Source organism: Mangifera indica, chromosome 7, assembly GCF_011075055.1.
Source record: "Mangifera indica cultivar Alphonso chromosome 7, CATAS_Mindica_2.1, whole genome shotgun sequence".
In the NCBI taxonomy this organism is placed as follows: Eukaryota; Viridiplantae; Streptophyta; class Magnoliopsida; order Sapindales; family Anacardiaceae; genus Mangifera; species Mangifera indica.
In genome coordinates, this window is record NC_058143.1 from 19,842,764 (window position 1) to 19,869,355 (window position 26,592).

At 34.5% G+C, this 26,592-nt stretch overlaps 2 protein-coding genes and 3 non-coding genes across 6 annotated transcripts; 2 read left to right on the plus strand and 3 right to left on the minus strand.

The window, feature by feature from the left end:
- Positions 1-197: 197 nt before the first annotated feature.
- LOC123222209 lies at positions 198-358 on the minus strand. Its single transcript, XR_006503534.1, has one exon. It is a non-coding gene; the product is annotated as a U1 spliceosomal RNA (small nuclear RNA).
- Positions 359-1,381: 1,023 nt separating this feature from the next.
- On the minus strand, positions 1,382-1,577 carry LOC123222213. The gene has a single exon (XR_006503537.1). It is a non-coding gene; the product is annotated as a U2 spliceosomal RNA (small nuclear RNA).
- A 1,083-nt stretch (positions 1,578-2,660) lies between these two features.
- LOC123222207 lies at positions 2,661-2,821 on the minus strand. The gene has a single exon (XR_006503532.1). It is a non-coding gene; the product is annotated as a U1 spliceosomal RNA (small nuclear RNA).
- Positions 2,822-9,912: 7,091 nt separating this feature from the next.
- On the plus strand, positions 9,913-16,302 carry LOC123221208 (ATP-citrate synthase beta chain protein 2). The gene is made up of 17 exons (XM_044643977.1): positions 9,913-10,077; positions 10,510-10,632; positions 10,731-10,833; positions 11,432-11,497; positions 11,585-11,708; positions 11,875-12,009; positions 12,797-12,857; positions 12,959-13,035; positions 13,274-13,429; positions 13,559-13,687; positions 13,766-13,898; positions 13,996-14,123; positions 14,269-14,374; positions 14,485-14,561; positions 14,747-14,817; positions 14,906-15,190; positions 15,968-16,302. The coding sequence occupies exons 2-17, from the start codon at positions 10,533-10,535 to the stop codon at positions 16,041-16,043; spliced, it is 1,827 nt and encodes a 608-aa protein (XP_044499912.1). The 5' UTR covers positions 9,913-10,077; positions 10,510-10,532; the 3' UTR covers positions 16,044-16,302.
- A 1,534-nt stretch (positions 16,303-17,836) lies between these two features.
- Positions 17,837-24,704, plus strand: LOC123220482 (phytochrome B). 2 transcript variants are annotated; one of them, XR_006503052.1, is made up of 5 exons: positions 17,837-20,346; positions 21,044-21,851; positions 22,768-23,061; positions 24,014-24,299; positions 24,385-24,704. XR_006503052.1 is itself a non-coding variant. In XM_044642716.1 (4 exons), the coding sequence occupies exons 1-4, from the start codon at positions 18,264-18,266 to the stop codon at positions 24,234-24,236; spliced, it is 3,408 nt and encodes a 1,135-aa protein (XP_044498651.1). In that variant the 5' UTR covers positions 17,837-18,263; the 3' UTR covers positions 24,237-24,704. The 2 variants fall into 2 exon arrangements, 1 of the variants encoding a protein (XP_044498651.1); XM_044642716.1 differs by having other exon boundaries at positions 24,014-24,704.
- The last annotated feature ends 1,888 nt before the right edge of the window (positions 24,705-26,592 follow it).

The following is a 26,592-nucleotide window of genomic DNA, read 5'->3' on the forward strand; positions in this document are numbered from 1 at the left end:
CACGGCTTGGACCGACGCCATCATAAAAGACCGCATTAAAATAACAACGGTAATTTCTTAGTTTCACGCATCAACGCATCAGTCTGCACGCCGTTTCCAGAATCGTTTTAAATAAAACTGCCACTAAATATAATGCTGAAGAAAAATATGAAATCAAGAAACTCAGGAGAGAAAGCAAACGTTATAAGAGTAGATTGGAAGGGGCCGCGCGAACGCAGGCCCCCGCTAACACAAATTATGACGCAGGCTCTCCCACTCGGGGAGACCTTAGAGTGGTGAACCTTCCAAGTGCAATGAGGACCACTACCCTAGGCCATGGACCTTCTTGATCACCCATTGACCCCGCCCAGGTAAGTATGCTGAGCAATGCGCGGAGTTCCTAATTTATACACCTAGTCTCTAGTTTTTGCTTTGTTTCTAAACAATGTGGGACTCAAAGCAAGAAATGAATAAACACGAGCAGTTCAGTTTTTTTTATCTCTACTTTGCGATGATGGTCTGTGTCACAGTCGAAAACTCAAGTAAATTCAAGTAATAAACCAAAGTTAAAAAAACTTAATGATTCGGCAAACTGAGACGAGCTTCTACCATGAATAACCTTGTTAAAACTGGATAAAAATTCATGTGCAAATCTAAGCACAGGATTTTTTCTGATGTAAAGTTCCTTTACAGTAAGGCAATCAGACCTTGAGTAGAATCTGCGTACTCCTATATATAACTCTAGTTAAGAAGATCAATTAACCGATCTCCAGCAGTTACTAGGTTTGTCAATTGGATCCAATGAATCGAGTCCAGCGTGCGCCCGGGTCTGAATATATATATATATTGGAATTGAGCTTCCGTTGTGGTGTTGAAGTCCGACTCACCTGTAGCCCGCCATATATTGAGGCATATTGTGTCCATGGGCGACTGAATGAATCATTGATGCACAGTGAGAAAACTTTTTCAGATCTGGTTTAGCTTCTTTGAGCCATTGAGAAAATAGCTTTTGGTGCCCCATGAGACTTCAAGCTTTACGATCGTTATAACCCGATCCAAAAAATTCATTTAACAATCCAAACCTTAAGTTGTTAAGCAAAAGTCATACAATTTTCATATTTATGGCAAACACAAAAATAAAGATTTAAACATAGATTTGGTGGAGTGCGCCATTGGAAAAAAACTTCTCGTGCCCTATCAGAATTCAAGCTGAACAATCGTTACAACCCAATCACAAAAAATCATTTAGAACACTCAGTTTTTAATTGTTGATTTTGTATGTAAAAACCTTTAAAATATAAAATGAGCCACATTTTTTTCTACATTTGTTTTGGCATCCAATTCCTAAAATTCTCATCAATTTATGACACAAATATCTCAGTGGAAATTTTCACTAGATTTGGTGGGGTGCGCCAGGCCCTTGCAGTAGTGCAACGCATGGACGACGCTTGAGAACCCCAATAGCAAGCTATTGTAGTGGGTTCTCCCCCTACAAAAATTAATTTAATATCATGTGGACCAATGGTCCACGTATCAGATATTAAACTGATAAGAACAGATACTACACTTGATCTTAGCCAAAAGGCCGAGAAAGGTATGAGTTTCTTCATCTGCGAAAACCTATTTCATAGTAAGCCCCTCACAGCCTCCTCTCTTTCTTAACCGATGTGGTACTACAGTTCTCACTTCAAGTTCTTCTACTGCTCTAGCTGCCACATCAGGTGTATGTATTGATGTAAATCTGAAATCAGTCTTTAAATCGATTGTGAATATTAACACAAAGTTGAAAGACGAGTAATTCATGAACCAATGTGTTTTGAGTTTGGACGTTTTTCACATGATACGGCAATAGAAATTAGAGAATCTAATACTGCTGCTGCTTGTTGTACATTTGTTTGCTTCGAAAGATACACTTGTCTTAATAATATTTGTCCGTTCCATCCTTTTACTGCTCTGAAAAAAATTTGCGTGTGTTTTGATGCAGTCAATGTGACACGGCCAATTACCAGCTACTTAATTTGCTTGCTCCTATTGTGTGGTGGACTCCTATTTTCAAAGGTATTTTCTAGTTAGAGAATATTTCTAAGAAAATTTCTGGTTATGAAAATTCGAAATTAACAGGGTAAATATTGAATTTCAGCTTTAAAAATTATGTTTTTTTTTTTTTTAATTAAATCAAGGAGAGAAAGCATGCAAAAGAGCTTAAGTATAAATCTAACATACATATATGAAATTGAAAAAAAAAAAAAAAAAAGCTGAACAGCTAGAGCTGGACTTGAAGGTTCTTTGTTAAAAGTGGCTTCCACTATTCGTTTGAAAGTTAGAAAAGCTTTGGGGCAACAGTTTTCATAGTAATGAGGAGACAGTGCCTTCGAAAGGGCTGCTGTTAACTTGCTGCAAGAGCCAATACAAGACATGAAGCTGCAGGAATATGCTACTACGTGAGGCCATTGCTAGTAAGTAGTTACAGTAACTAAACCGTGGTGTAGGTTCTGATTTTGCCTTCCACTGAAAAGCCTTCGGGTCATAGCTATAAGTTTTTACCAGTTCATCAGCGATCACAATCAAAAAGCCCCCTTCCCTTATTAGAGAATCTCTTAGCGTAGTAAATTCTGTCTCCAAAGAAACCAGTGTTACAACGAAATATGAAATTCAGAAGAAAGACCTTACAAACTAAATTGATAGGGGCCGCGCGAACGCAGGCCCCCTCTGCCACAAATTATGACGTAGGCTCTCCCACTTGGGGAGACCTTAGAGTGGTGCACCTTCCAAGTGCAATGAGGGCCACCACCCTAGGCCATGGACCTTCTTGATCATCCATTGACCCCGTCCAGGTAAGTATGTTGGTTTGACATTGGAGCTCCTTATTTATACACTTACTGTCTAGTTATTTCTTTGTTTCTAAACCATGTGGGACTCCAAGCAATGAATAAACATGAGACACTTACACTTTTATCTGAGCGAAAATATGTAGTCTGTCTCACAGTCAAAGACTCAAGTACAATCGAGTAATAAACCGAAGATTAAACACTTGAATAATTCAACAAATTAAAACAAGCCTCTACTATGAATAAACCATGTTATAAAAAGCAGAACTTCGTGCAAATCTAAACACAAGAGCAAGTTCACAGAACTTTTATGATGTAAAGTTCCTTTACAGTAAAACTACGTGTGCGAATAGAGAGTTTTAGTTAAGAAGGATCAATTATCCAGTCTCCAGTAGTAACCCAGATAGCATTAGTGAAACAAAAACTGCCGATTCATGTATATATTAAAATGGAATTCTCTCTATATGTAAAAGCTGTTTGCATTATTACTCAACCATCGCTATAGTATTTCTGATAGTAGATCCATAATCAAGAAAGTGCTTGTAATTTTTCCAGAAGAATTTGAAGGTAATAGAGGCTATTACAGTTATTGTATGAGGTCAATGAACATTATGAAGCAGTTGTCGCTGATACCTTCTGGTTCAGCTCAGAGAAGATCGAGATCCAGAGAACGGCCACAGCAAACCAATTGATTAGGGTTTTGAGTTACGTATCACTTACGTACACAACCAAAGCCTGAACTCTCAAACAACTTAGCTCTAAATAAAATAAAGGCCAAATTCCCACCCAAGGTATATTGAAATGTCAAATTCCCACCTTCTAACTTTTAAAAATTCAAATACTCATTTATAAATAAATTTTTGTTAAAAATCACAATTAATGTTATGAGTAAAACTGTCATTTATTAAAAAAATTAAAAAAATTAAAGTTTTATCATATTTTTCTCCTAATATTTAAAAACTTATAATTTCCCCCCAACCCAAAGTTTGAAAAGTGACAAATACCTCCCTAGGGTTAGTTCCTCTTCCTCCGATGTCGATTTCTCCATCTCTGCCATTAGTCATCCTCCCTCCTATTTTATATCTCCCTCCAATCTCTCTCTCTTGCCTTTTCAGTTGGAGACAAAAACAAACAATTTTTGTCTAAGACGAAAACGCGTTATCTTCATCTTAGACAAAAATGAATGATCTTTGTCTGAGATAAAAATACATCGTCTTCATCTCAAACGAAAACGATCGATTTTTGTCTCAATTGAAGATGGTCAAAGAGGCAAGGAACAAGGACCAAAAGAAGAGATAAGATGAAAGGGATGACGATTGATGGTTAGAGAAGGAGAAATTAGCGTTAGAGAGAAAATTAAATAAATCCTAGGGGATATTTATCACTTTTCAAAACTTTAAGTTAGAAAAAATGTAAGATTTTTAAACTTAAAAATGATAATATAATAAAATTTTAATTTTTAAAATTTTTTAATAAACAACTGTTTTACTCATTATCTTAATTGAGATTTTTAATAAAAATTTGTTTAAGAATAAGTGTTTTGAGTTTTTTAAAGTTTGAAAGTGAGATTTTAAGTTTTTACTGTACCTTGGGTGGAAATAAGTCTTTTGCCCTAATATTTGTTGGCTCCACAGTTTTACAGACGTCCAAAAATTTTGTAGTGCAGAGTACTAATTTTGAATGTGATTTCTAGTTAAAGCAAAAATTCATTAATAACAATGCCCGTCACCCGGCTCAATTGGACATATTTTGTACACACATCAAGACTAGGCCCGGGTGTAAAGAGTCTGGGCCTTATATTTTAAACACGGCCGGGTTGGACCAAATAATTACCATTTACCAACAATTTGAGCCCTGGGGGCTCGGAGGCGCCCAATTTGTTAATGCCCGGTTGCTCTATCGTAAAACCACCTACCAATCAAAGAAAGTGTCTACAGTCAAAGTAGGACTTTCAGCCTCAACCACAGACATCCAGCCAAGCTCGTTGTATTTTTATTCATTAAGATAATGAAGAAGAGTTGTGCAAATGCGATGTCTATTTGACCTTTTCAGCAGTCATGGGCAGAAGTGGTCTGGTTCAAATTTTATATAGGAAATTATTAGTCTTTTGTTGAAAACAAATTGGCGAAGAAGAACTTGAACAAAACGAGACCATTATTATATAATTGACTTGTAACCTCCGTTTTAGTCTTGGTCAATTGATAATAAAAATTACTCCAACTTGATTCAATGGAATATGTGCATATATGATCACCAAATTAAAAATTTTTTCAATTCAATAACAACTGATGTGTTCATATCAACCAGTTAGTATAAAAACGAATATAAAACTTGAAATCCACCCACATCTCCTTAAGTCTATAAACATGATAAAACCGATGGATTGATCAGGTATGCACCAGTTCAAAATGGTATAGATAAAACATATAATTTTATATGTATAATAAAGGCCAAAGGACTATTTTATATCCAAGTTTAAGTGTGTTTTCAAAGTTATACCCGTAAAGTTTAAAAATTCAAAAATCTCATCTATTCGCTAAAAATCTCAGTTAGAGTTAAAGGTAAAATTGTTATTTAACAAAAAACTAAAGTTTTATTATGTTTGTCCCTCTAAACTTAAAAATCTCACAATTATCCTCATCTGAAGTTTGAAAAATCAAAATTTCTCTTCATAAGATTTGCAAATCGTCATCGGAGACGGCAAACTTCGTCATCTGCAATGGCGTTGGCTCTCCCTCCTAACTTAACTCTCCCTACCGATTACTTTTCAGCCACTGGTGAAGCCTTTTTTTTTTTACGAAGATGAAACAATTTTCATCGAATTATCTTTGTCTCGAATGAAGAAGACTGTCAGAGGTCTTAGACAGCCACGTTGTCTTTATTTGAGACCTTTGCATCGTTTTCGTCTGAGACCTTCGACGATCGTTTTCATCTAAGATGAAGACACTCAAACGAAGACAATTTCACCTTTGTCGGAGGAAATAAGCTTCGCGGGTGGCTAGGAAGTAATTGGCAGGAAGAGTTAAGTCAGGAAGAAAAACTACTGCCATCGAAGATGGTCATCTCTGACAACAGTTTGCAAACCTTAGGGGAAAATTTTGATTTTTCAAACTTTAGAGAGGACTTGTGAGATTTTTAAGTTAAGGAGGGTAAACGTAATAAAACTTTAGATTTTTAAAACTTTTATTAAATGATGATTTTACTCCTAATTATAACTAAGATTTTTAATAGATATATAAGATTTTTAAATTTTTAAACTTGACAGATATGATTTATATGATTTTGAAAACGTGCCTAAAGAGGTGTGTGGAAGGGGTAAGTCCTTTGGCCTATAATAAACTATGGTTTCATACACCACCTTTTACGAGTATGGGTAAACTTGTGAGTTTCAACAATTATTCTTCAAAATAACAGTAGCATTAACAAGCATTTAGAAAGAAAATAAATTTCCCAACTTCTTACACATCTTGGCCTGAGCAATTTGGGCACAACCATGATCCAGTTGCAATTCTAACAACTATCAATCTCAAACACTTCATCAGAAAAACTGTTTTAACTCTAAGAGGTCATTTGATTTTGATAATGTTTTATTATTAAAATCAATAGATTAATTTGAAAATAGATTATTTAAAAGAGTACTGGATATAAATATGTATTTTGTTTGATAAAGTTTTGATAGGTATAAATAATTATTGTGTTTGATTAAAAGTAATAAAAAAATACTAATAAATTATTTTACTTAAATACCTTTAAATATAATTATTTTTAAATATTTTTATATTATTTATTGTATTAATTAAAAATAAAATTATTTTTATCTTTAAAAATTAATAAAGAATAATATAATTATAATAAAATCAAGATTATCTTGGTAATAATATAATTATTATTAAAATAGAGAGATTACCCAATCTTTTTTTATGTTTTATTTAAAATTAAAATTGAAGAGCAAAATCTACAAAAATTGTATGTTTGATGGAAAATATAAAATGAAAGAGATGATGTACTGGTAATTAGAGACAATAAAGTTGTGGTTAACAATGCGTTTTATATATCAATACCCTTAAAAAATGAATACCCTTAAATGGTGAAGTAGTGAGAGTCATCGATAGTTTAATAAAGGACAAAAATAAGATCGGAGAGGAGAAAGAAGTGGTGGTTGAAGAAGGAAAATGTAGTAGAAGAAGTAAAACTCATAAGGAGGGAAAAGATGAAAGTGACAACAGAGATATAGTGAGAAGTGTTGAAGCAGTAAAACCTAAAGAAGGTGAAAAAAGAGTGTGTAAATACTTGTCTAAACTAATAAGATTCCAAAAACTAATAATCCATACATGTTGATAAAAACCCGTTTTACCAAGTATAATGGTTGAATAATATTATGTGTATACATTTTAAATATATAATTTATATACATAAATGATATGTCATCATATGATTGAATGTCATTTTATCTTTAATTCAAAATCATTTAATTACATAATAACGCATCATTCATATGCATAAATTATATAAAAAAATGTGTATGCATAATTTTGTTGGTAGCAGTTTTTAAACAATAATATTTGAAACAATTAAATATGACATTAATTTTTCATATTTTTTTTAAATGAATACAAAGGGTGTATTTTTGTATGTTTGAACCAGGAAAACGTGTAGAATTCTTACCAAACTTGATAAAAATGCGAGGTACGTTAAAGTCAAGTATAATGTATATACTGTTGTGAAATAAGAGGTAAGTACAAATACGGTGACGTTTGGAGTTTGGTGAAAGAGGAGACCATGTCCATGCAAAGAGACAAAGAAATGATCAAAATTAGAGCACAATTAGTCATGTAAAACGGCAGCAGAAATAGTTATTAAATTATAGATAATTGAAATTTGATAATAAAATAAAATAATTAGGGAAGTAGTAGGTGCAATGTCCGGGTAGAAGTCAGTTTATACCACCGGACAGGCTTCCGAAGGTTAGATGGATGGTCATTTGAACAGAAAGACCAAAATACCCTTTTACTTGGACAAATTAGAAATTGGCCATTATTTTTCGTTAGTAGGTTATAAAGGGTGGGTAACAACCCAACCAAACTCGAATTTAAAATTTTTAGTTTAATTGAGCTTGAGTTGATGAATGGTATCAAAGTGACAAATAATAATTCCATTACGTGGGTCATCAAAAAAATTCAATTTAAAATTAAGTTATCAAACTAAATTTTTATATTAAATTTGAATTGTTTGATTAAATATAAATTAAACATGAAACAACTCCCATTTAAATTCAAATTAATTTTTCAGTTACAGTATCTTGAACAGAGAATAAATAAAACGTCAATTTGAATTAGTTATTAATCTTGTTGAAAAGATGGTTTGAAGGCCATCCCTCTCAATGGATTTGACTTTTTATTTGCCTTTTTATCTCCATTTAATGAGTAATAAATTATATATATATTTATTTATTTATTTATGAGAATGTTTATGTTAGCTTCAAAGAGTTTTTTCATATTTGGGAAAAAACAATATTCCCCCAGGGTTTGAGGAAACTAACAAAACATTCAATGGTTTTGAATAGTGACAATACAACCCAAACTGATAACTTTACCACATATTGTTAATAAGGTTAAATTTGATTTGGTCTAAATTTGAATAAAACTCAATCAAAAATATGTTTGAATTCAAAAAACCAATTGGAAATCGATGAATTGAGATATGAATTTGGTTTTAAAATAATTTAACTTTAAATTCGATTTAAGTTAACTCAAATTGACATATTTGAATTCAATATTAACGGTTTGTCTAATTATAAATTATAAATTCTATATTAAATATTTTAAATAAAAGTAAATGGGGACTCTTGAATATAATAAGATAAATAAATATCAAAATATTAAGATAATATTTCATTTTTTTCATTTTTATATATTATAAATAACAATAAAACTATATACACAAACAATTATATAATACCATATAATTAAACATTGTTTTATTTTTAATTTTTAACTATTTAATTACATAATGATACATTATTGATTGTATACAAAATTGTATATATATAACTATTTTATAAATAAACGATTCCTTCTTGTCAATACTATTCATTTATCCATCTTCAGAAATAAGCCATCCACGTTTTTCTACCATTAAGTTATCTCTTACAAAGTTGAGTTTTGAATTAATGTAGTTTAAGAATTCTATGGGTGTTAATGTATGATTTCCCTGTTTCGGGTGAGAAATGTCATTTACTCATTTAATAAATATTTATTAATTAAAAAATTAATTATAACACTTTATTGCAAATGACCGATATAATAAAAAAAAATGTTATCACATAGCTGTTTTTTTAGTATAAAGAATTATATTTATTTTATACTAAACTTGATACAACATCACATAAAATAGTCTATTTAAGAAATGAGTTATGTCGTATTAAATTATAATTAGATTTATCAAATTTAACTCTTTTCACATGATATGACATGTTTTATCAAAACATAATTGACCTATTTATTTATTTATTTTGTTTGGAGCTCCATTAACTAACACACATGTATACTAAAATTATGCAAACACAATAAAACAAGGTCAATAAAAAAACACAATAACTAACATAACATTATATAAAACATAATTAAATAACTATATATTAATTTTCCAAACTTTTATTTTATTTTATTTTAGAAAATATTTATGTAATGTTGTAGTTACGAAAAATAAACATGAATATGATCTAATTTATGAAATGAGATGATTCAAATTAGAACTCATGTAAAAAATACTCAACTTAAATTTGATTTTCCTTTTCATATTACATCTTGTTAGTGAGTCGTGTTGAAAATTATCAAACTCTGGATTTAAAGATTAGTATTAATTATTAGTGGACTAGTTTGTAAATTGTATGTATGGATTGGTGGCAGTGGCAAAATCGTACTTATCTGCAAGTCAGGGGCTAGTTTAGTAAAAAAAAATTCTTATTTATTACTCATTAGGAAAAAGGGGAAAATGATACTCTCACACCTACCACCAGCCAACCGCGACACCATCACCTTATCAGAAAAAATAAAAATAAAATAAAGACACCAGTAGTAAGTGAGAAATCAAAAACCGCTGCTCATGATCTAACAACCATACGCCACGTGACCTCTCTTCCCTCCAATTCAAATCTCTCAGCTACCAAATTCTCTATATAAACATTTCTCTACCGCATCCCATTACTCTCGTCCTCTCCGTCCGTCTGTCGCGCCATTCATTGACGGCTTTCACGAGGCAGGATTCAGGTAGTTGCTGACTCAAACTCGGATCTGCTTTTTGCCTCTCTTTCGCTTCTATTCCATTTCGTGTTCGTTTTGTTTTATCTCCAACTCTGGATGCTTTCGATGATCTGAGATACTTTGTTTTGACGTTTAGATTACAATTTTGTATATATAAATTTATTAGTTACGGTTTTCAAGGAAATTGCGCACGCTTGCTTGACTTCGCTTCTACTCTGCCGTTTTGTAATTTATTGTTAGTTTTTAAGATCCAGTCTTGCTTCTCTTTCAATTTATGTGTGTTTAAAGGTAGTTGTTGACTCGAACTCGGATCTGCTCTTTGCCTCTATTTCGCTTCTCTTTCAACTTATGTGTGTTTAGATTTAATGCTACAGATCTAGTGCGTGTACTCGAATCGTAGAAACTTGAGAAAAGTGAACTGCTTTTAATTGTGTTGCAGGTTTTTTGAGTGATTAGCTACACAATGGCTACTGGACAGCTATTTTCGAAAACCACTCAAGCTTTGTTTTACAATTACAAGCAGCTTCCGATTCAACGGATGCTTGATTTTGATTTTCTATGTGGTATGTGTTGGTTTATGAAATTATGGAATTGAATTTATATTTATTGAGGTGAATACTGTAACTGCATTGCTTAGTTGTGATCGGAATTGTTTTTTAAGGGAGGGAAACACCATCCGTTGCTGGAATTATAAATCCTGGTTCTGAGGGATTTCAGAAACTCTTTTTTGGTCAAGAAGAAATTGCCATTCCAGTACATTCAACGTAAGTTTATGGATTATTCATTCAGTTATTATGCGATTAATATTTAAGTGTTAATTTCAGTTTACTGTTTAAGTTTTTGTGCAATATATTTAGAAGTAAAAATGTTATTTCTGTAGGTTACTAGCCTTCTAGGAAAGCTGATTCACTTTTATTTAGGTAGGTTGACAGATATGGGAAACTTGTTAGTGTTTAGTTTGAGAACACTGCCCACCCTTACCTGACATAGTTTATTTTAAATTTTACTTGTTCTTGACGGTGTTGTGAGAAAACTTCTGCTCACAATTAGAGAATGATGGTTGTGTGGTGGTAGCTTGGTTAGTATTTAGTTGTGGTGCCTAACACTTTTGGCAGGAATCTTGTTTCGATATGGTGAGAACACTGCAAAGGAAATTATTAAAGTTCTTTAATTTTTTCTACAGTGCACTGGTAAATGTTATTAACCTAAAGTTTGAAGTATTAAATTTTCTGAAGCGAGCATTTAAGACCATTAGTGTCAAACTTACTACAAGAAATAGTATGGTTGTTTAACTTGGAAAACAGATCTGTTTTTTTTTCTGGGTGTTGAAATTTCTGACCTGTATTTTTCAATGTTTTACAGTATTGAAGCAGCTTCTGCTGCCCATCCAACTGCTGATGTTTTTATTAACTTTGCATCATTTAGAAGGTAAGCCTACATTTATTAGTTGATTTTATAGTGTAACTTCTTTGTATTGTTTACATCCACCTTATGTATTTATATGTTTATTTGCAGTGCGGCAGCCTCATCCATGGCTGCTCTGAAGCAGCCAACCATCAGGGTGGTTGCTATAATAGCTGAAGGTGTGCCTGAGGCAGACACCAAGCAATTGATTGCATATGCACGGGCAAACAATAAGGTGAAAAAATTGGTTTAAAACTAAACTTGTGCACAAAGTCAATAAGCAGTCAACTTGCATGTAGAAAATTCAATTTCCAGATATAATGGTGCCATTGCAAATAATGATCCTTAATAGTTTATTAATTTTTTTAATTTACATTTAATTAGAACTGATGGTTTTGCAGGTTGTCATTGGCCCTGCTACTGTTGGAGGAATTCAAGCTGGAGCATTTAAGATAGGTGACACTGCCGGCACCCTTGACAATATTATTCACTGCAAACTCTACAGGCCCGGATCTGTTGGCTTTGTCTCCAAATCTGTAAGTACTCATTCCTTAGCCACTCCATATGCTTGTACTACACACAGTAGTTTTTCCTTGTACCTGCACATACAAGAACTTTCTACCAATAATATCGACAAAATTTCTTTGTGAACTGTAATTTTCAAATTAAAAAAATATAGTATTTTCTTATAACAATTTCCTATTATTACTGTAAAGTTCCATGTGCCTATTAACTTGGTTCAGTCTATAATGTAAAAACGTTAATTTGAAGTTGCTCATGTCAGTAGAAGTAGATTTTAGTGATTGGCTAGACTATAGTTGAAATAAGAGGAAAAAAGGAGATTTAAAAAATTCCCTTTGTAATTTTGTAGTTCTTGTATTCTGTATGCTGACTAGCTTAACCAAACTTAAAATTGCCTCTTTTTTGTATGACTTCAACTGCTGATTGTAGATGTCCTTGTAATGAAGAAGCTTCTAGCCAATAGACATGTAATTTTCAATATATCTGACCTTAAAACAGTTTTTTTTTTTTTTCTAAATTTTGAAGTTTTGAGATTGAGAATGGTTTTCTTTGGGTAGATATCGAGATGGATTATTCTACCTCTTCAATATGCCATATTACAATCTGTAATTTTCTCTAGACTTGCTCCAAACTCTAGTCATCTAGGGTTTTATCTTGTGGTTCTTGTCAATTTAACTCTAATCAGTTTGATCTTGTGAGTAATCTTCTGCGATAGCATTTGAATAATTCTATATTTTAGAAGCTTTGAAAAAATAATTTTTTTTCTTTTTCCTTTTTGTTGCATTTTCCCTATAATTTCAGGGAGGCATGTCGAATGAACTATACAATACTATTGCTCGTGTGACTGATGGAATTTATGAAGGTACACCATGCACTATTTAGTCATTTATATATCTTTATGCTTGCTTTTAACCATATATTTAGAATGGAGCGTAATTTGGAATATTTTCTAAACTTCTTTAGGTATTGCCATTGGTGGAGATGTCTTTCCTGGCTCCACCCTTTCTGACCATGTTTTGCGGTTTAACAACATCCCACAGGTAAATTACAGTCTTTAGTTGCTCCCTAGATGTTTTCCTGCTTGGGCATGATACTTTATCTACCTGAAGCAATACACATAAGATTTAGGATGGCCTAAACTCTTATTTTCTTAATCTCAACTTTCTTATGAAAGAAAATTATAATATTTTGTCCATTTTCCTGTGGTATTGTTTTTTCTCATACATTTTCTGGCTTTTCTTTATTCTATCTAATCTCTTTTTATTTGATCAACTTTAGGTTAAGATGATGGTTGTTCTTGGGGAACTTGGAGGGCGAGATGAGTATTCCCTAGTTGAAGCCTTGAAACAGGGAAAAGTGAATAAACCAGTGGTTGCTTGGGTTAGTGGAACTTGTGCACGGCTCTTCAAATCAGAAGTACAATTTGGTCATGCTGTAAGTTCTTCAGTTGTCCTGAAGCTTTCTTTTATTTTTATTATATTTTAAATATATTGTTCAAAGCATTAGTTTCTACTACAATGAGACTAGCACATCCTTAATCTTCCTTGCAATTGATAAAATCAGGGAGCTAAAAGTGGTGGTGAGCTGGAGTCTGCTCAGGCAAAGAATCAAGCACTGAGGGATGCTGGAGCTGTTGTACCTACATCATATGAAGCCTTTGAAACTGCAATTAAGGAGACATTTGAGAAACTGGTTTGTCTCAAAACTGGCAAAATTTTCACTAGCCTTCATGACCACCTTAGTCTCATACATGGTTGGTTCTCTCTTTAGGTTGAGGGGGGGAAGATTCCCCCTGTGAAGGAATTTAAGCCTCCACAAATCCCTGAGGATCTTAACATTGCCATTAAGAGTGGGAGAGTTCGGGCTCCAACCCATATTATTTCAACCATCTCTGATGACAGAGGTATTATTTGAATTCTTTTTGTTTTTTTTTTCTCAATCAGTGTTTTGGTATTTGATGGCTTAGATACAGTACTACATTTTTGCATTACAATCTGCAGGTGAGGAGCCATGCTATGCTGGTGTGCCAATGTCTTCCATTGTGGAACAAGGTTACGGGGTGGGTGATGTTATCTCTCTTTTGTGGTTCAAGCGCAGCCTTCCCCGTTACTGTACCAAATTTATCGAGGTTGGTCTTTTGTGCTGATATTTTGTTGAATTTATAGTCTATAGCTGGTATATATTGAAAGTTGTATTTTTCCATAGCTTTTCTTCTCCTTCTCTTCTTTATCCGTATAAGTACACATGCTCATGATGCATTTGTACTTTGCCAGATATGTATCATGTTGTGTGCTGATCATGGTCCCTGTGTCTCCGGTGCTCACAACTCTATTGTGACAGCAAGAGCTGGAAAGGATCTTGTTTCCAGTCTTGTCTCAGGTAAATTGTAGGCATTAGTTTCTCTCATCTTGTCAAACAATTTGTAGTTAAAATTTGTTTCATCAAAACTAATTATACAGTAAAAACCTAATTATGATCTTCTGATATAGGTTTGCTCACAATTGGTCCTCGATTCGGTGGTGCCATTGATGATGCTGCTAGGTATTTTAAGGATGCTTATGAGAGGGTAAGATTTAGTGGAACGAACTTGGTAGGATTATTTAATGTTTTCATTCTTCCCTACTCCCTTCAAACTTACAAATTTAACCAAACCCATCTGACCTAGGCTGTCCAGTACCAACATAATGTTCTTGTTTGATTGCTTTGATGATTCCTAGATAGTGAAATGTCATCCACTGGTTGTTCTTTCAGGGTCTTACACCATATGAGTTTGTTGAAGGTATGAAAAAGAAGGGCATTCGTGTGCCAGGAATTGGGCACAGGTATTGAGAAATTTTTATAGCCATTATCTATAAAATCACCAGTACAAATCTGTGGTGATATACTTTTATTTGCTAATTGTTAAAAAAGGATTAAGAGAGGAGATAACAGAGACCAAAGAGTGGAGCTGCTGCAAAGATTTGCTCGCACAAACTTCCCTTCTGTGAAATACATGGAATATGCTGTTGAAGTTGAAACATACACTCTATCAAAGGCAAATAACCTCGTTCTTAATGTAGATGGTGCAATTGGGTCCCTTTTCTTGGATCTCCTTGCTGGCAGTGGAATGTTCACCAAGCAAGAGATTGATGAGATTGTTGAGATTGGCTATCTGAATGGACTCTTTGTACTGGCACGTTCAATTGGTTTGATTGGGTAAGTTAAATTACTTTAGATTTATCTTATCTAAACCCTTTTAGGCCATGCTTGTCTGCTCGTTAGTTTACAGTTAATCTTTCATATTGTCACATCAACAGCCGGAGTCATCCATCCTTAAAACTAAGTCTAGGCCTTCTGATCTAACAGCCTTAGTAACCACCCACCGACAATTCCCATCTCAGATTAGATGCTGTGGGTCCATAAGCTCTGGGTACCTCGTGAATATTGTATAATACTTGGCTGATTGGGGGACTTTTGCTCTTGATTGATTTCTGTCCCGTATATTTATTGATAAAGATAGACTTATCTACAACTATAGATCGGATTTCCGTGTGTTTAGGGGTATATTAATATAGTTAATTGTGATAGTGAGTTCAAAAGGTTGGGTTGAAGTATAAGTGAATTTGAACTGAATTAAATCAAGTTTAAAGTCAATTCAAGTTTGATATAAATTCATAATATTAAGTTTGAATTCATTCAAATTGATGTATTATATCATCAAAAGGTTATTAATGGTATTGTTGTTGAAATGAACAATATCATTGATAGAATGAATAGTATTATAGAAAGACAAACGAGTTGAATTGTCAAGCTAAAACTTCAATTTGGATTCGATTTGTTAAGTTAGACTAGTTTAGTTTGAATCACTCCTAGGTTAGAGGGAGAGATCATGGAGAGGAAGAGCAACAGGTGTTCTGTATCCTCTTGAATCGACTTTTCATATTTTATATCTTGCATCTAACCGATTGCTTTGCTTCATGTTTGAAACCTTAGGCATACCTTTGACCAGAAGAGATTGAAACAGCCTCTATACCGTCACCCATGGGAGGACGTACTCTACACCAAGTAATTCAAATCACCATCATTCGGTGGCGCAAGTTCGGCTTTCGGAAAGCTAATTTTTTTTCCTTTTTAAAGGTTGCAATTTGCTGGGATTCTTATAATACAGATAATCACAGAGGACAAATGCCTTCATTTTGTTAAGTTGTATCTGCAAGTTCAATGAGTCCTCGGGATGATTTTTTATTGAACAAACTGAAAATTTCCATAAAAAGAATTTGTAGTTTCTGGTTTTCACAAAACAAATAATAGAGTTGACTTTTGTTTTATCTGATGAATCGTGCTCTAGTATTATGTATAAAGAGCCTGCACTATGTTTCTGAGCGTGGGAATCAAAATAAAAGAAAATAAATGCAATGGTGAATGAGATAAAGAGGAGGGAATTGTGTGATTGATTGGATTGGAATCTACTTTTTTAAATGTAGATGGTCAATTTCACGTGGGTGTCACGATGGTCACGACGCCCATGTCGACATGGAGTGGCGATTGGAAATTTGGCATGTTGTTTTAAGAAGATACGGATGAAACTTGAAAGCAATGGGACGTGATTCTTTCGTTTGCATAATTTGCATCCGATCCTAGTTTCCTAAGGGTGGATGTAGACAGTTGGAACCAGGGTTAATTTAAATTCGGTTTAAATCCAACAATTGGTTTAAATTTGATTTAATAATTTATTTGAATTCAATTTCTTGAATTAGTGAATAGTAATATATATAAAACAAAAAAAAAAAAAAAACTGTTAACTAGATAGGCTCTAACATCAGTATCAATTTTGAATTCAATTTAGATTTTCTCTTTCTTTCTCTATTAGGCTTGCCACTTTCATATATAAAAAAATTGAAAGCAAGACCATCCTTTCCTCCCTCAAATTTTTTGTTATTTTTATTATATTTTAATTTCACTAATGAGATTTCTTAATCATTAATGAGGATATTCACTCTTACAAGTATATCTTTTTTGGTCATAGGATTTAAAAGGAAGTAATCTTACAAATACTAAAGGTTGATTTTGGTTTTGATAATTTTTTATTATTAAAAATAAAAAATTAATACTAAAATAGGTTATAAAATTGATACTATCATGTATTATTTATTATATCATTATTATAATAAAAGATTATTAAAATCTTTTATTTAATGTCAAATCAAATAATGTTTTATTATTAATGAAATAAATTATTAGAATAATAAAAAATAACGTTATGGTAATTTATGAGATTTGATATTAACTCCGCTAGCATCACATATTTTTTATTATATTAATTTAGTTTAATACATATATAGAATTTAATTATGATATCCTATACAACATTAATTGGAATATAGAAGAGAGTTTTGAAGGATGGACACATAGTTAGAATGGGGGCTGGTCCACACGGTCGGTTAACGAGTATCGACTAGGTATGCATGACAATTAACTATGGAAGTTAAATTTAACAGAACGCCTGAAAATTTTAGAAGTTTGAGTCTAAGTTTAAGAAAATGGAGTTTCAAGTTTTGAAGAAAAGCGGTCGTCTTCGTTGGGAAAAGACGAAGAATGAGGTGATTTGTTAAATTTAACTGACCATTGTTTGTATTTCCATAGTTAAAGGGGGGAAACTTGTCATTTCTTGGGTGGGAAATAGTCGTTTGGCCAAAAAAAAAAAGGAATGTGCATGCGCATGATGATGGTCCATCTTGGGGTTAGATTGGATTGTTATTATTATATTCTTTGAATCCTGACTGTGGAAATAAAAAAATTAAATTAAATTAAATTATAAATTGAAAGAAGAAAAATTATAATATAGATAAAAATTGAACCCAGAATGGAAGTTGAAAAGTTGAAAGGACAATAAAAAAAATGTGGTCTGCCATGCCCCATTTGCAGAACCAACGCCTTCCAATCAATTTCTTCTCTTTTCGTTTCCCACCACCTTAGCTATCTTGATACCCACAAAAATTTCCAGCACAGAAGATATAAAAATGCGATCTTTTTTAGAGAAAAGAAAAAGAACCGTTTCTGTTTTTCCTTCACCATCTAGCTCCTCTCTCTTTTTCCAAAAGGGTATCAAATTATCAATTAACACTCACTGTGTAACCTAGAGTCTAAATTTTTTCCGATTTTAGAGTAGCAACCGTTTCAAAATTCTGTCTTTTCTTGTGGGTAGTTGGGTTTAGTTCTAAATTCAGAAGTTGGGTTACAAATAACGGAAGTGAGTGAGTTTGGTTTGTGAAAAAGAGTGAACATTGAAATGGCTTCAAGTAGTAAAGAGGGAAATTCTCAAAAGCAACAAGCACAATCTTCAGGTACAGCCAACATAAGGCTCCATCATAACACTGTAACAGACTCTATGGCTGTGAGCAAAGCTATTGCTCAGTACACCGTTGACGCTAGGCTACATGCAGTTTTTGAACAGTCTGGAGAGTCAGGTAAGTCCTTTGATTATTCGCAGTCTGTTAGAACCACAAGCCAGTCTGTTCCAGAACAACAAATCAGTGCTTACTTGTCGAAAATTCAAAGGGGTGGACATATCCAACCCTTTGGTTGTATGATAGCCGTCGATGAACCAACCTTTAGAGTCATAGCTTATAGTGAAAACGCCCGTGAAATGTTGGGTCTGACTCCTCAATCAGTGCCGAATCTTGAAAAGCAAGAAATTTTAACAATTGGGACTGATGTACGGACTCTCTTCACTTCATCAAGTTCAGTTTTACTTGAGAAAGCCTTCGGTGCAAGGGAAATTACGCTGTTGAACCCCGTTTGGATTCATTCTAAGAATTCGGGGAAACCATTTTACGCTATTTTGCATAGGATTGATGTAGGGATAGTTATCGATTTAGAGCCTGCAAGGACTGAGGATCCTGCTCTCTCTATTGCAGGAGCTGTGCAGTCTCAGAAATTGGCTGTGCGGGCGATTTCGCAATTACAGTCACTTCCTGGTGGAGATGTTAAACTGTTATGTGATACTGTTGTTGAGAGTGTGAGGCAGCTAACAGGGTATGATAGGGTTATGGTGTATAAATTTCATGAGGATGAGCATGGTGAGGTTGTGGCTGAGAGTAAAAGGCCTGATTTGGAGCCTTATATTGGGTTGCATTATCCAGCTACGGATATCCCTCAGGCATCACGATTTTTGTTTAAGCAGAATAGGGTTAGGATGATTGTTGATTGTCATGCTTCCCCATATTGTGTAATTCAGGATGAGGGGCTTATGCAACCTTTGTGTTTAGTTGGTTCAACACTTAGGGCACCTCATGGTTGTCACGCACAGTATATGGCTAATATGGGATCAATCGCCTCGTTAGCCATGGCAGTTGTTATTAATGGAAATGATGAGGAAGCTATTGGTAGGAGGAACTCGACCAGGCTTTGGGGTTTGGTTGTTTGCCATCATACTTCTGCTCGGTGCATCCCGTTTCCACTCCGTTATGCTTGTGAATTCCTGATGCAAGCTTTTGGACTCCAATTGAATATGGAATTGCAATTGGCATCTCAGTTGTCTGAAAAACATGTTCTGAGGACCCAAACTCTATTGTGTGATATGCTTCTTCGTGATTCTCCAACTGGCATTGTTACTCAGAGTCCTAGTATAATGGACCTTGTCAAGTGTGATGGGGCAGCACTCTACTACCAAGGGAAGTACTACCCTTTAGCTGTGACCCCGACTGAAACCCAGATAAAGGATCTTGTGGATTGGTTGTTGACTTTTCATGGAGATTCAACTGGTTTAAGCACAGACAGTTTGTCTGATGCAGGGTACCCTAAGGCAGCCACGCTTGGAGATGCAGTTTGTGGGATGGCTGTTGCTTATATCACCAAAAGGGACTTTCTATTCTGGTTCCGGTCCCATACTGCAAAAGAAATAAAATGGGGTGGTGCTAAGCATCACCCTGAGGACAAGGATGATGGACAAAGGATGCATCCACGTTCTTCGTTCAAGGCATTTTTGGAAGTGGTAAAGAGCCGGAGTTTGCCATGGGAAAATGCTGAAATGGATGCTATTCACTCTTTGCAGCTGATTCTGCGAGACTCATTTAGAGATGCTGAAGCAAGCAATTCTAAGGCTGTTGTAAATGCACAGCTTGGGGTTCTAGAGTTGCAAGGAGTGGATGAACTGAGTTCAGTTGCCAGGGAAATGGTTAGGTTGATAGAGACTGCAACTGCTCCCATATTTGCTGTAGATGTCAATGGCCTCATTAATGGGTGGAATGCAAAGGTTGCAGAGTTGACTGGCTTACCAGTTGAGGAAGCAATGGGGAAGTCCTTGGTTCATGATCTTGTTTTTAAGGAATATGAAGAAACTGTTGACAACCTTCTGCATCGTGCGTTGAGAGGTAGTCCTTTATTTGATGACTTCATTCTTGCCCATTCAAACGTTTATTCAGTGTGTTTTGACATCCTGTGAAAATGCAATAGTTCCATTCCATCATTGTACTTGTTGAGCAAGTACACTGGAATAATTCATGCAAGACTAAGGTCTCTTGCCAAAAATCAGTGGCAAAAATGATAAAATGAATTTCTGAGGTATCAATTTTCACATTCTAAAAGTACATATATGCATCATCAAATAATTTGAAATTGATTCCAGTGCAAATGCTATGTAACATGTATTGTGCCAGTTTTGCTTGCTTGGGTTGTCCAAACGACTTCTTCTGAGAGAAATATAATTAATCAAATAGAATAGGTAGTGCCTTAGACATTCTTTGCATTTAGTGACTCCTCAACTGAAAGAGAAAAAAAGGCAAGATAGTACTATAACATTTTTTTCCATTGAGCCAGGAAAATTAAAGAATAAATATTCAAGGCATTCTTGAGACTATCTTATTACATCCTTGTTGTATCCTTCATGTCATTTTCATGGCTAAAACAACATTCTCCTCATTCATAAGTTAGATGGTGACAGTTTTATGATTGGTGTTGGTTAGTGGTTCCTTGATTAGAATTCTCAAGACTATAGTAAGGCTTTTGCAGCTGCCTTGTTTTTGGTAGCATAGTGAATGTTCTACCACTTAAAGTTTTTTATTAGTTCAGGTGAGGAAGACAAGAATGTCGAGATTAAATTGAGGACATTCGGCTCAGAAAATCATAAGAAAGCTGTCTTCGTGATAGTCAATGCTTGCTCTAGCAAGGATTACACAAATAGCATTGTTGGAGTTTGCTTTGTCGGTCAGGATGTTACGGGTCAGAAAGTGGTGATGGACAAATTTATTCACATACAAGGTGATTACAAGGCCATTGTTCACAGTCCCAATCCTTTGATCCCTCCCATATTTGCTTCGGATGAAAACACGTGTTGCCTGGAGTGGAACACTGCCATGGAAAAGCTCACTGGGTGGCCCAGGGGTGAGATCATTGGGAAGATGTTGGTTGGGGAAGTTTTTGGCAGTTGCTGCCGGCTCAAGGGTCCAGATGCTTTGACAAAGTTCATGATTGTCTTGCACAATGCATTTGGAGGACAGGATACAGACAAGTTTCCTTTTGCCTTCTTTGATCGGAATGGGAAATATGTGCAAGCTCTTTTGACAGCCAACAAAAGGCTAAATATGGAAGGCCAGAATGTAGGAGCTTTCTGCTTCTTGCAAATTGCTAGTCCTGAATTGCAGCAGGCTCTGAAAGTCCAAAGGCAGCAGGAGAAGAAATGCTTTGCAAGGTTGAAAGAGTTGGCTTACATTTGCCAGGAAATAAAGAATCCATTAAGTGGTATACGCTTTACTAACTCCCTGTTGGAGGCTACAGACTTGACTGAAGATCAGAAGCAGTTCCTTGAGACTAGTACTGCTTGTGAGAAGCAGATGTCAAAGATCATAAAGGATGTAGACCTGGAAACCATTGAAGATGGGTGAGTTATTTTATGAACAGATCTTCATAAATCTCCTTGCACCCCCACCTACATATGGATTTTCGATGCACGAGTGATTTAAAATGTTTGTAGTATACTAAATTTTTTGAATTCTTTGAGCAATGTTATTCCCTTGTTGTCTTCATTTGCATTTTCATATTTCTTGCTTTTTTGCGTTCCTATAGGATAGTATAACTTTATAGGCTGTAAAAGAATAACAGAATGACTATTTCTAGTTACTAGACCTTAGATTTAACGTGTTCTTACCTTTAGGCTTTATTCTCCGCCACCAAAAGCAATAGTCTTATATTGCCTAACTATGACAACTTTGGTAGCTCCTGATGACATACCGATTTTTTTATGGGTATAATATTGCTTGATTTTACTATTCCATGTACTTAAGTTCATAATACTTTTAAGGGTAATACATCTTATAAACATTCCATTTAGGTGCTTGATAATTTTAGAATTCCAAGCACCACCTCTCTTCGTAATACTGATGTTTTGGAAGGGGCTAAGATTCTGGAACTGGGGGAGTGTAATATTGTCTCACTGTGATTTGACTGCATGTAAGAAATTTACTAATAATGGTGTCATCATTTCATATGTACCTTGGTGCAGTTTTTGGGCACTGCTATGTGGTTCTTTTTTGTTTAAGTGCTTGTTACAACAGTAAGGTCTACTGTCTCTTTACCTTGTATATGCTGTGCTTCGGCGAAATCATCTGTTTGTAATTTATTAGTGTGGATGGTAGCACTTAGCATAATGTGATATTTTTGGAGTCTATGTGATATTTTCAACTTGACAGTAATTTCTTTATGTTTTCTCGGATGTTCAAGTTTTTTTACTGTGTTAACTGTTATTCTGCTAATGCAAAAGACGATCTCATTTCTTTTACATTTTCTGTTGGAATTAGTTCACTGGAGCTTGAGAAGTCTGAGTTCTTTCTTGGGAGTGTCATAAATGCTGTTGTTAGCCAAGTAATGTTGTTACTGAGAGAAAGAAGCCTACAACTGATTCGCGATATTCCTGAAGAAATCAAAACTTTGGCTGTTTGTGGTGATCAGGCAAGAATTCAACAGGTTTTGGCAGATTTTTTGCTAAATATGGTTCGGTATGCTCCAACAACTGAAGGTTGGGTAGAGATTCATGTTCGTCCAACGTTAAAGCAAATTTCTGAGGGACTAACAATTCTGCACGCTGAATTCAGGTATGTTGCTCTCATTTCATTTTACGTCATCTGTAACTAATGGTAAGTTTGTTCTAGTCAAAGAAAAAGAGATCAGTGTCAATATGTGATTGTTATTATTGCTATTACTATTTATAAATAAAGCCTTAGTGTACTCATTTTAATGTGTACTGGAACTGTAATCTATGAAAACCGGACTGGCCCTCGTGACCATTTCGGTCTGATTTAGTGTAATGGCCATGGGACAGCTTTGAACCACGATTCAACTGGGTTTACTGCACCAGTTCATGGTTAAACCACCGGTTTTACCACAGTCCAAGGATATGCTAACATAAATATGGCATTCGCAATTTTTCTGCAAATCTTGAGTCCCAACATTTAGGGTTGATGGTGCAGCACCTTTAGGCCACAAATTCATTTGTTGCATATTGAAGATAAAATATATTTAAGTAGTGTTATTTTTCCGGTTTGACCTGGAAAAACCTGGGCTGGGTCAAGGCCTAGTCTCATTATTAACACATTGGTTTAGTCTAACCATACTTTATTATTGTAATTCTTTATTTTCAACTGATTTTATCTGGTCAATGTTATTGCTTATAACCTATGACATGATGGTGATATAGTCAAGCATGTGCCACCAGAAAAGTTGTTGACCTTCCTATTAAGGGGGACCGGATTGTTTATCTTGCTCTGTTTTTGCATATTATTTAGATTTTCTGCTAGATGTTTTGGTACAATAATGCCTCTACAATTGTACAAAACTAAAGAAAAAGTTTTAGTTGTGTGATTTGTATGATTTTGAATTATTGATCTTTTATTCGTTAGATAGTCCATAGGAACACATCATATTCTTCTATCATGATCAACTGCAACGATATAAAGATCAAATTATATTTCTTTAATTGTACATAACACAAGCCCTGTTGAGTCCTTTGTTACTCTATTGACTGACATGCGTTTACTTTTTATCAAGGATTGTATGCCCTGGTGAAGGTCTTCCCCCAGAACTGGTTCAAGACATGTTTCATACCAGTCGATGGATGACTCAGGAGGGCCTAGGGCTGAGCATGTGCAGGAAGATTTTGAAGATCATGAACGGTGAAGTCCAATATATCAGAGAGTCTGAAAAATCTTATTTCTTAATCATCCTGGAACTTCCACTCCCTCGAAGAGGATCAAAGAGTGTTGTTGAATAGATTATTCCATGAGACGCTCATAATTTGGATCTTTCTCAAACTTAACATGAGAACCTTATTGAGGTATATACTTGAGTATGTATTGCATAACCCGGTTACATGGTTTACTCAGCCACCTGATTCAACTAATGCTTTTCAATAAAAGTAGGAATTTTGGTTACCCTCTCAGTAAAGTTGTTCGTGCTTGCAATGTTCTGATAATGGGCGAAACCAATATCCTCTGCGCTACCAACCTCCCAGCTGGAGTCGATTCCAAAGGTCTTTATGCATTGGTATGTTGCATGTATTATACTCGTGGGAGTTGGGTCCATTTGAGATTATTGTTAAAGTTACCAATTATGTGAAGTCTTTGGGGACTTGCAGTTGGACTTAATTATGCCTTTCCTCTGTCAGAAGGTTGTGTTCTAGATATGTGGCAATGTATTATATCAAATTTCCGTGATGAATGTAAAATATAAATTGGGGTCAGTCACAATACGCAAATCTTCTTATTGTTTTCCGTAGAATAGAAGTGACTATCATCTTGCTCAGATTCTTCGGATCACTCCCAGAATGAGAATACCCGGAATCTGCAAATGTGTTCTGATATCACTCTTATTTTGTGCCAAGAATCTCTCTCCTTGATACTGCCTGGTGGTTACATATGAAATGTTTTGCTTCTAAACCGAGCTAGTAAAGGCCCAAGGATATTGCTGAGTGGGGTGATGGGATTTGGCTGACCTATTGGGCTAGCCAAGAAAAACCCCTTATAAATAGAACAGTTGAACAAGAAGTCCACTAATGGTTTATTTAGATGAAGTCAAACTTGAGCAAGAGACAGCTTGAATTTTAGCTTGGTTCACTAAAGCTGATGGACAAAGAAGAAGAAAAAGAATGAGCTCCAGCTCTGGCATCAATCTCAAGATCAACTTGAACTCGATAAGTTTGGATTGCTTCATTTCAAGTTCAGCTCTTTTGAGCCGAACAACAAGACCCAATCAAACCCTCAAGTCCTGAACCTGAAAAGTAGAAAAGTAGTTGAAGATTTCAGCTACAAAATGTCAAGATGCAATATCATCAATAATAGGTAAGCAGTAGATTGATGCAATTGTAAGCAGCCTGATAAGTTCAAAAAAAATACTGGCTTTAGCTGTCTGATGGGGATTTTGGTTTTCAACTTGACTGGTCAAATAAGAGCAATCAATTTGTTTCTATTTTTAGTGATTTAATTATTATTCTTTCTTCTTCAATAAAAGCAAGAAAGGAGAACCCACAAATAAGGTTTCTAAGTTTTAATGGCAGTCCCTTTGTGGCTGGCCTTTGTCCCCCATCTCTGTGCGTGCACGCAAACAAGAGAAGTTGCCTCTTGCTTTCAAGTTCCAAAGGATATCATAAACACCTATCTCAAAGGCCATTTGCATCAATTAATTAAATATCTAAATGATATTCGAGATTTTGAATTATAGTTGAAACTTATTTTAGTTATAAGAATGAATTGATTTAAGATTAAACTTCAAAATCTTTGTAAGCTGTGCTTCAGCCCTTGGATCAGATGGGCGACTTATAAACCGGGTTTTTTGACCGAATCTAAGGCTTTCTAAAAACATTGCTTTACATGAACCCAAAAGGTGCGTGGACGTACAAAAAAATGTGGGTGGATGGGCACAGTCCTTCTAATTCTAAGGGTGGTCCTTGATAGGGTTGGCCTTTTGGTTGAAAAGGAAAATTCATAAACAAAATAACAAAATAAAAAAGTGAAAAAAATCCTAGCACTACCCCATCACAAACGAGGCAAGTGTATCGGACCGTCAGCTGGAAATCAGCACTACCATAGGCCAAAATTCCACGCTATCTGATAGCGCGTAAGCAAAATAAGTTTGGTTGGCCTGTCGTACAAATAAACATGTGGTCTAAATATTTAATTGACAGATTACTCCACAGACACAAATATTATGTGTGTACGGTTTTTTTTTTTTTAATTTACAATTCACAATTAAACGACGATAAGAAGCACTCGTAGATTCGAGTCACGACAAGTTTGAATAAGTGTTATATGAGTTTTTCTCCATTTTATTATATCTATTTTGAGTTTAAATTTATTTGAGAATATCAATAGAATAATAAATAAGTCAAATTGATGTATTAAAGTCCCAACCTAAGTTTGATTTATTAAAATTGAATATAAATATAAATTTAATTAATTTAATTTGAATCTATCTTAATCATATAGTTATAAATTATTTAAAAAAAAACTAAATTACCCAAATCAAATAAATACGAATTCTAATGTAACTCCAATTAAAAATATTTAATTTGAGTCTGATCTCATTTAAGTTAGTGTTTGATCACAATGTTATTAGTAGGATAAAATGTTATC